The following is an 11,041-nucleotide window of genomic DNA, read 5'->3' as shown; positions in this document are numbered from 1 at the left end:
TGTTTTGATAACATTCGGTCAGGTCATTGTAATAGTCGGAGGTAGAGGGGAGTGAAAGCGAAATTTTCATGAAGGACATACATTATATAGCATTTCTTTACCTATAGTGAATTATGAAATATGAAGGCCTTAATTTTATACAATAAATTATTATCTGTTTAAAAAAAAAAAAGGAAACCAGACTGTGCAGAGAGAGGGTGTGTGGTTGGGTGTAGAGGGGGGGACAAGGATGTGTTTTGGTTTTCACTATGTAAAGATTGTAATACTGTAAGTGTAGTCATTTCTAAAACATTGGAGTAACTACATTATGCTCAAGCAGAACATTTGTCAAAAGTGATCATCAGAGTTGGCCTGAAGGGCCCTGCTCTGGTATGTGTCTGAATTCTAGGCAAGGGTTTTAGATAGTTGGCCTTATTGACCAGCGAAGAAATGACAAAAAGCCTTTTTAATTGCAATGGAGTAAATGATAACTGGAGTGGCCAGGCCCCTTTACATCACCGCTTCATTTCATAGTGGGATGTTATCATTTTTCACCTTATCTATGATCCTGTAATCACTGAATTTCTCCTTCTATGGATGAATGAGCATGTGATAGAGATTCTCCAATGAACTGCCTCTGGGATAGGAAATTTGTTGTGGAGAATATGTGAGAAGTAAGCAGTAAGTGTTAAGCAAAGGTCAGATTGATGTTATCACTGAGGCTTCCCTGGAGTGGAGTACATTATTCCTTGTTTGTATGGTTATTAATCCGGAATGATGTGGGGGTGTGCAAGTCTTCTGAAATACATTACACAGGCTCCTTAGAGTCCAAACTAAGTACGATCACACACACACACACACACACACACACACACACACACACACACACACACACAAACTAGCCAGATTTGATGGCTTGGGTCTATAGTTCTGGCTACTTGGAAGGCTGAGGTGGAAGGATCGACGAAGCCCAGCAGGTCGAGGCTGCAGTAGCCGTGAGCGTGTCACTGCACTCCAGCCTGGGCAACCAGAGTGAGACTCCAACTCAAAAAAATAAAAACACAAAACTTAATAGTATAATGGACAAAATAAAAGTATCTTGTTAAATAGCTTAACTATTTAACAGCTGGATTGTTCCCATACCAATCCACTGATTAATTTAATACAAGCCTTAAGAACATATTCTCATTTAATGATCACTAGTACTGTTACAAATTTCAAAATGAAAGATTTCTATCATTGCAAAACAGAACAAATTTTTTAAATGTAGGTGTAAGAAGTCACCTTTACAGGAAAATACAAATAATGGTGCTTACCCCCAGTTAATTGCTTCCACAGTTTCAATATCTAATGGATCCACTGACTGAGGTAGGGCCTTGTACAAGGAGGCAAGTCTGTCTGTCAGTAGTTCACACAAGCAAGTGCTCTGTGTAAGGGACTTTGCAGCCGCAGGCTCTGGCAAACTGACTAACAACATCAAGCCCTCACATGCTTTCACAGCTATTCGGCCATCCTAAGGGGGAAAAAATAACTCTTAAATTCTTGAATGATATACACATCAGGTTGTTTGAAATAATTCAACAAAAAAAGGATTTAATGTTTTACACTAAAAAAAAAAAAGATTTAGCCGGGCTTGGTGGCTCAGCCTGTAATCCTGCGCCTTGGGAGGCTGAGGTGAATGGATTGCCCGAGCCCGTGGGTTCGAGACCCGCCTGGGCAACTTGGTGAGATCTCATCTCTACAATAAATCAAAAAATTAGCCGGGTGAGGTAGCGCGTGCCTGGAGTTCCAGCTACTTGGAAGGCTGAGGCAGAAGGATCGCCGGAGCCCAGGGGCTCAAGGCTGCAGTGGCCAGGAGCGGCCACTGCGCTCCAGTCTGGGCGACAGAGTGAGACTCTGACTCAAAAAAAAAAATAGATTTTTTTCCTACTTTAAATGCATATTATTGAGATCATGTTAGGGAAAATAAAAACAACAACTCACAGGACTTCTAGTAAGATTCAACAAGGAATTCACTAAATTGTAATCCTGGTTTGGACGAACAACTGAGGCCTCTTGCAGTGAAGTGACACTGAGGTTATCCAAGCTTGTGGAGAGATCATCTATCTGATGAGAAGGCTCATCTTCTAATTCTGTTTGCTCCATTCCAGTAGCACCAGATAGTTCTTCTGGCAGAAGGGACTGTCCTGTATCGGTTGACAAGGAATCTTGACCTTTTAATGTGTCTTCTGAAATTACATTTGGTACTCCTTTGGAAGCCAATGATTTCAACTTATTCTAAAAAAGAAAACAAGTTTTGTAAGATTCACATCAAGAACCCTGAAACCTATAAATCATACTTTAATAGATTTTTCTATAACTAACATTCCATATGCCTAACCAAAGTAGCAATAAATGTTGTCAAATGAAAATACTCAGACTTTTAACAAACTGTGTTTTAGAATGATTTTACAATTGCATAAATGTTTATGATACTCTTCATACTGTCTACAAAATGTTTTACACTGACCATAAGCAATGAACAATATTAGTGACAACCATGTGACCACTACTAAAAACAACTAATATTAGCAAGAAAAAAGTTTCAGGAGGTTTCAATGGTAGTTTTTTTTTCCCTCATCACTGGGAAGATCATGGGGGAAAATGCAAACTTATAAATAAAAATATATTAAAGTTCAAAAGTTACCAGAATTAGACTTAAAGTTTCCACAAAAGTTCCCAAATTCTCTTAAATATTTAAGAACTTTTAAAAAGTTTTTTCCTTATACTTCTATTAAGAACACAAGAAACTACTCTGAGGACATTTTTATTAGTGTCTTTGGGATAAGAAGAGATTCTTGAAATGCTAGGCTCTCCCACTCCTCATATAAACACATAAGCATGAAGTGAATCTTAGCTGAAGCAATTATCAGTTTCAAGGCAAAAGTATCTTGCTTTCCATTTGAACATTAGTACAAAAATCTTGCTTTCCATTTGAACATAAGTACAAAAATATATTAAAAGAAAAAAACTCAATTTCTCAAGACTATTGGTCTAAACTATACTTTTAACAATCGTGCAAGTTATTTATAATTAGTATAATTTTGGAAGTAGAATCTTGAATTCATTCAGCCTTTAATGTGCTTCTATGATGATTGAAATGCTGATAGGCCCTGTGAAGAAGCTAATTTATGATGAATTTAACTTGTGTGTGTAATTTGATTTTTGTACTTATGTTCAAATGGAAAGCAAGATACATTAAAAGGAAAAACTGTGGAACTCAATGAATACTCCAATTTGCCAATTTCTAACAGAATCAATTACACAGCATAGTCTTTATTAAAGGAAAACATTGTACTTCATCTAAAATACTAGTAAAATTGAGTATTTGAGAGGTGTCTCAAATAAGAATTGTGAGAGGAAAAAATAATCTTAGATGGCAATCACTCCTTAAAACAGTGTTTCTCAAAGTCTGAGTCAAGATTTTTGGCATCCTGGTCTTCTGTGGAGCTTGATAAAAATGCAGATACCAGGGTCCCATCCAGAACTGCTGAATTTCTGAAGGTAGAGCCAAGGAATCTGCATTTTAGAAAAGCTCCCTAGCTGATGAGAAGCTGCTGCATTAATTCTTGCACTTTGGTTTCTAATAAAACTGTTCCCTTTCTATTTTAGGGATCTCATTTGTACCTACAACATATACATGCTCATAACTCCCAAATCCCTTAAACCCAGACTTCCCTCCCAAATCACAGATTTGTAATACCAAATGCCTGCTAATTATCTCCATCAGGATATCATGACAACTCAAAACATCCAGAACCAAATTATCTTTCCTTCAAAATACTCTCTCGGGGTTCCTGTCTTTCCACTAGCAGAGTCTTATTGGTTCAGGAATTAAGAATCCAAATCATCCTTTCCCTGCTTCCTGCACCTGGGCATTTACAAGACCCCACAAGAGCCTACCTCTGGTCTCCTGAATATATACACTTCATTCTAACCCTCTGCTTCCAACTTATAGTCCTTGTTACTTCTCGTCTGTGTTACTCCATCAGCTTCCAAATTAGTTTCTTTCACTTCTTCTCTCCTCCAAAAGAAATCTGCTGTATGAAATGCTGCTGCCTATTTAACTTCAGGCACCAATACCAGCATGTAATAGCATTCCTGCTCAAAATCATCAATGGCTCCCCACGTCTACGAGAACAGACGCTTCATCCTGTCATTCAAAGCCTTTGACAACTTATAGTCTGTTTCACATTTCCATCTCTAGTTATACTGTTTCCTGAACACAAACTTTCATATCTTCATTCCTTATGTTCACCCATTCTTATCTAAATATCTGTCAAGACTCATTTCAAAGGTGTCCTCTCCCAGGAAGACTTTCCTGATGACCTAGAGTAGATTGCTCTCTTAATCCTAAGAACACTTAAGGCATTCACTTTGTATCTTGATTCTCACCTTATTCTACGTTAGTTTACAGTATCTGAACAGTCATCTACTGTCTTCACCAGACTACAAACTCCTTTAGGGCAAAGACTATCTATAATTCATCTACCACATATATTTAATCCATAGTAGATGCAAATATTGGCGGATATTAATGAACAGAGAGATTCTATTTCAGAGGATACATGCTAGAACACTGCAAAGTAGTTTTGTTGTTAACTATACTTACAAGTAACAACACTGTATTTCTCTAAAGATCCATTCATTTAGTAATTGTTAATTAAGCAGTTACTATGCACTGTGCTAGAAACTAGAGAAGCTGTGGGAACCCAAAGATTCATGAGACAGAATCCTTGTCCTCAAGGACTTATTGACTAGCAGGAGAAAATAAAATGCACATAAATAATTCTAGTTCTAGGACCTCCCTTAAAAACTTGTGAATAAGCCGGGCTTGGTGGCTCAACCTGTAATCCCGCGCCTTTGGGAGGCTGAGGTGAGTGGATTGCCTGAGGCCACGGGTTCGAGACCCGCCTGGGCAGGGAGACCTCATCTCTACAATAAATAAAAAAATCAGCCGGGCATGGTAGCGCATGCCTGTAATTCCGGCTACTTGGAAGGCTGAGGCGAAAGGATCGCCGGAGCACAGCAGGTCGAGGCTGCGGTGGCCGGGAGCGGCCACTGCACTCCAGTCTGGGTGAAGAGTGAGACTCCAAATCAAAAAAAAAAAACATGTGAATAGTTGTATCAGCTCAGAAAATAGAAACACCTACCACCTCAAGCTTTGGAGAAATATGTGTTATAAAACACTGCATAAGACAAACATGTCACTAATTCTGAAAGGTGCTCTTTGTAGTGAGGTTTAAATGTAAATGTTTTTCTCTGAAGTGCATCTCACCACTGACATATTTTGTCTGATTCTGATCTATGGCTATGTACTTGGAAAACAAGCTTCAGAGATTTTGAGAAAGAAATCCTCCAGACTTAAGTTTGGAGGGAAAAAAAATCTATGCATCCAAAGAACACTAGGTATCTAAGAAAACTTTAGCAAAAACAAACTTTGAGAAGAAAAATCTCAGTTAGTCAAACTGAGGTATTTCATGTATCAAAAACTAAAAGAATTGCACTCATTAAAACTAAAACCCAAAAGAACCACCCTCATTAACAAATCTTTAGGAATCCAAAATTATAAGACCATTCCAGCCATGAAGCACACTTGCAAAATATGACCCAAAGTGCACATCATAAAAAATAGGCACTTGTAGTCCTTAATACTACCTAGAAATTTAAATTCATGAAACTTTGCATTTTAGCTGCTTACCTAATTCCAGTGAGATTGCAGAATAGAATCCTAATTTACTTAGTCAGTAATGTGGAATAGAAAAAAAACCCATAGTAGAATGGCTGACATTTAAACAAAACAAAAACCTGACAACACCCAGTGCTGACAAGGACATGGAACAACAGGAGCTCGCACACTCTGTTGATGGGATGCAAAATGATAAAACTACTTAGAATACAGTTTGGCAGTTTCTTGTAACAATGAATATACACGTACCACACAATCCAGTAATACTACCCTAGGTATTTATCCAAGTGAAATGAAAATCTAAATTCACACAAAAATTTGTGTGTGAATATTCATCATGGCTTTACTCATAAACAGAAAACACTAGAAACAATCCAAAAGTCTCTCACTGGTGAATGAATAAACAACTGTGACAGATCCACAAAATGATATACTGAACAATATAATGGAACAAAATCATGGCTGAATCTCAAATGCATTCAGTTAAGTTAAAAGGTTGTTTATATTTATACAACTTCTTGTCAAAGAGAAAACGATTTAGACAGAAAACAGATCAGTGATTGCTAGAGTGTAGGAATGAAGAAAGGATGAGGACAAAGGGACATGGGGCAGTGTGATGGAGCTGGTGAGTCTCTTGATTGTGGTGTAGGTTACACAGCTATGTCTGCCAAACTCATAGAACTATGGACCAAAAAGAGTGAATTATATTGTATGTAATTTATACCTTAATCTAAAAAAAAGAAAAAAAAGAAAAGTATTTTTTAAGAAACAAAAAACGACAGAATTATCTTTTCTAAAATACTAAAATATTCCTAAATCACTTCACTGCTGAATAAAAATGAATGAAACCAGGAAGTACACAAAAATTATTTTCTACTTTAAAATATCCAAAATATCAATTGACTTAAGTAAGCTATGATTCAGCACAAAGAAAGAGCACAAAATGCTAAAGCAATCCCAACTGCTACAGGAGGTTGCAGAGGTTAATGTGTGCTTTTCTCCATCTTGTCCAAGTCTGCCCAAGCCACCCTTACCCCAGGCCAGATGATCCATGCTACACATTAAAGCAAGCTTGGTTGAAAGTATGATAACTTTTAAACTCCTGTTTCTCCTCTATCTCATTCATCCTTCAAGCAGCATTCTTTCTAAGCCTTGGCTTTGTATCTCTCTATCCCCTACTGCCCCATATATCTGGCTCAACCGCATTTTTTGAAAATCTTTCTTCCCAGGAGATTTCAAGTGAGAATAAAACAGTGACCTTAAATGAAAAATAATTCTGGGAAGTAAAACAAGCTGATAACCCACATAATGTAATACCTCAATTTGCATAATGATCTTAATAGAAGTATACTTTGAAGGTTGACAAGAAGTGTACCATACCTCCAGAAAAAAATTAACCAAGTAGGGATCCTGTTTCAGCTTTGCACACACAATACAGAGAAACTGAATCTCTTCATTTTCCGTTGGTGTTGCAAGGACTTCACCACAGAGTCGAATTAATTTCTGTCAAAATATTTTTTAAAACTTTTTAAACGTAGTTACTTGTATATAAGTAACCATTCATTTATCTTAAGGATATTTATAGTTTTCAAACAATGCAAATACCCTGCATTAATCAGATAGAACACTAACGATATTTACAATCACCCATATTAAAATAAATTTACCAGTAGTAAATTTTTCAAGTTAATTATTTTGAAAAAATAATAAGGCATATAATAAACTCTACTTCCAAAGTCAAGGAGGTAAAATTAAAGAAAAATTAATATATAAAATGTTAAAAAGAACCAGACATGAAGTGCACTTAATGCAATGTCTTAAGGAAAGCTCAAGTATTTGCTAATTTGCATGTTAATTTCACAATAATTTCCTTTATTATTTTTACTCTAAGAAAAATCATATAAAATTATTTTGATACTAAAAGAAATCAAACCAAGTAATTATATGTAAGGGGAACAAAATACCTGCACTGGCCTGTGCACATTAATGTGTGGAAGTAGAGGCTGCCGGATTCTTCCCAGAAGTTTAGTATAGAATATTAAAACCTGCTGTTTCATTCCTGGAGGACACTGGGTATGGGAAAAAAGGAAAGCCAACAAGAACAGAAGATACACATTTACTCAAAAGCTTACAAAAAAGAAGAGACAATGTATGAGAATGCATCTTCAAAAGATAATGCAATTGGTCAGCTAATGACTTTGTCAGAACAAAATTTTCAGATATTAATAACTGGTATTCTAGAAATAAAATTATACATCAGAGATCATAATACAGCATATGAGACCACAGGTTTATGTAATTACCAAGAGCATGATGATAGTGTGTTCTTGAGGTTAGAGTTTGATTCAGGCAATGTCAACCTGTTTGTATCCTAAATGCTGGAGTAACATGAACTATAATTAACTCTCAATGGTAGGCTCCTGTTACTTACTAATATAGGTAATCAATAACTTTCCAGCATATATATAAATAAAACTAAATAAAGCCTCCTAACACATACATATATATAAAAGGAAACATCATATAAACTGTTGTGAATTATTCTAACAATACTCCTTTAAATTAGTCATCGCTGGGCGCAGCAGTTCATGCCTGTAATCCCAGCACTTTGGGAGGCGGAGGCGAGAGGATTGCCTGAGCCCAGAGGCTCAAGACCAGCCTGGGCAACATGGTGAGACCCAGTCTCAATAATAAATCAAAAAAATTAGCCAGGCATGATGGTGTGCATCTGTAGTTTCAACTATTTGGAAGGCTGAGGTGGAAGGATCACCTGAGCCCAGCAGGTCAAGGTTACAGTGGCTATGAGCATACCACTGCACTCCAGTCTGGGTAACAGAGTAAGACTCTGATTCAATCAATCAATCAATCAATAACAGTCATCCTTCGGTGAGACCCTGATTCAATAAATAAACAGATTAGATAGATAGATAGATAAATAACAGTCATCCTTCGGTATACATGGGGGATTGGTTCCGGTATCCAACATATACCCAAATCCACAGTCAATTCCTGCAGTTGGCCCTGCTGAACTAGCATATGCAAAAAGTCAGCTATCTGCATACACAGGTTTTGTATCCTAGGAATACTCTATTTTCAATCTATATTTAGTTGAAAAAAATCTGAGTATTAAGTGGACCCATGCAGTTCAAACCTATATTCTTCAAGTGTCAAGTGAAGTTGCAAAATTATCTACATTATGATTATTACAGGCAAAGATTATTTAATAAAGAAGTTTTTATGTCATGCCAGTTGTTTTAAGTATTTGCTAAAAAGTAAGCCTGATGAGCACTCATTAGAAGAATAGGAATTAACAAGGTTATAGGTTCTATAATTAAGTTGCTTATACTGCTTCATTTAATTACAGTTACAAAATAAATATTTCCAGCTTCATCATAGACATGCTATTTGGAAATAGTATAACATATAATCTTATGCCTAATAATACCTTTTAAGATAGTAAATATTCAGATTTGCATTATTCATATAAATCACAAATTATATTTACAATCACCTTACCAAATAAATTTACTAGAAGTACAATTACTAACTTGTACTCAAAAAATCAATTAATCAACTTAGTGTTATACAATCCCTCTTCAAAAGACAGGAAAAGAAGGGAGGAGGAGAGTGAATTACAGGATATTAGAGAGCAAATATAAAGTGAATGAATTTAACTTAAAAGTGAATTGGAGTATTAAAAACTTAGTTAGAAGAAAACTATCTTTAATACTACTATTCATAACTCTATTTGGTATTAAAATGTGTCTATTAGTTTTGTGTTTTAGTTTGATTTTTCACATATATTATAGAAATTCACAGACCAGAATCACAGAATTTCAGAGCTGCAGGAGAACTCTTAGCAATCACTTTCTGGATTTTAAAGAGGAGGAAGTCTACCAGAGAGAGAGTTGAAGGTCACAGTGTGTTAGTGACAAAGTGGGGACTGGGCGCCTAGCATCCTAGCCTGAACCCAAGGCTCTTTCTCATCCCTCACAACACCACATGGTGTGAAAACCTGTCTTCATAAGTAATCTGAAAGTTCTGTGGCACAAAATATTATTTATATTATAATATGAGCTTTGTAAAGATTTTTCAATATTCACCAGACCTAAAAGTTTGAATTGGCTCCACTCAGCAGTTAATGTCAGAATAATCAGCGACATTTTCTTCTAAGACTATGAAAAATAATTCCTATTTTTGGACACAAGTTTCATTGGTTTCTTTCCCTTTTTTTTTTCTTTTAAATTCTGACCACATGTACTTGAGTTGATAGTCATAAATGTTTACACTGGAATTCTAAGTTGCCCAAATACCCATTGTTGTCTGGAGCATTTGGGAGCTTTGCTATCTCTACAGATGTCCTCTTCATACAGGCCACACAATTTTCTTTTTTCCACAAACTTAACTTGAATCTTGCCATGTTCAATACATCTCTGTGATTAAACTGAGTACTTGGCAGCTTATTTATCACTAAGACATTAATACATGTATTACATGACCAAGAACATGATTTGAACTTACATCAGCTTTCCCTAAGGTGTATAACGTTTCCAAGATCTTGTGATGGAGCAAATATTCCATACACGGCCCTGTCTCTCCAGATTCCCGTTCATTTTCTTCTTGAACCAGTATATCTAACATCTGTTCCAGATGGGATGGAATGTTCGTATCGGTCACTGGGGCTTTATCATCTAAAAAACAAAAAATGCTTATAAAATAATCAAGCATTTAAAACTGTAATCTATACCTAAAATACTCTATAGATCCCTATTCCTATTCAAACTGAAAAAAATCTGAACTCCACATTAAACAAGTTTTATAAACATGGTATGATTATCTTTGCTAGAATTTAAATGATGCATTTTGCCATATTCTTATCCAAAAGCTGAATATGCTGAAACATATTCTATAAGCTAATATTTAACCATAATAATTTAGAAATAAGAGCTATTTATGTGGGAAATGGGAATATATTCAGAAAAAATACACATACATCAAAATTTTCTATGTACTTGTAATTTAATTTTTTTTCCTCTTAGCCAGTTTAGAATATCTGAGTTTTAAGTCTCTTTACATAGAAACAGGTTGTCCTTGAATATTAAGCTGAATAACCTAGGATATGTGAAGAGGACAGGTTCTGGTTTGGGTTGCTACTACATTACTTTGTAACACTGGGAAGTCAGTCACTTAATGTCCCTAATCTATTTCTATCTATAAAAACATGAAGAACCAAAAGGAAAACCCTCTATTGAAATTTCTGGCACCTCCTCTCATTAATAGCTATTCCCAAAGTCTGACTTTCCTGCTTCTCAGGAGAACTCTTATTAAATATAT

General features: G+C 35.8%; 1 protein-coding gene across 1 annotated transcript in view; it reads right to left on the bottom strand.

The window, feature by feature from the left end:
- FAM160B1 (family with sequence similarity 160 member B1) overlaps positions 1-11,041 on the bottom strand; it is a 45,347-nt gene that overhangs the window by 21,327 nt on the left and 12,979 nt on the right. Inside the window, exons 5-9 of the mRNA XM_008063406.2 lie at positions 10,229-10,398; positions 7,672-7,776; positions 7,088-7,210; positions 1,963-2,256; positions 1,296-1,492 (exon numbers count right to left, since the gene is read on the bottom strand). Of these exons, the coding sequence (XP_008061597.2) occupies positions 1,296-1,492; positions 1,963-2,256; positions 7,088-7,210; positions 7,672-7,776; positions 10,229-10,398 (889 nt within the window). The remainder of the gene's footprint in view (positions 1-1,295; positions 1,493-1,962; positions 2,257-7,087; positions 7,211-7,671; positions 7,777-10,228; positions 10,399-11,041) is intronic.

This window comes from Carlito syrichta, unplaced genomic scaffold (assembly GCF_000164805.1).
Source record: "Carlito syrichta isolate Samal-C Ts95f unplaced genomic scaffold, Tarsius_syrichta-2.0.1 Scaffold306834, whole genome shotgun sequence".
Classification (NCBI taxonomy): Eukaryota; Metazoa; Chordata; class Mammalia; order Primates; family Tarsiidae; genus Carlito; species Carlito syrichta.
The sequence above is the reverse complement of the archived record's forward strand: the minus strand, read 5'-3'. Positions and strand labels throughout refer to the sequence as shown.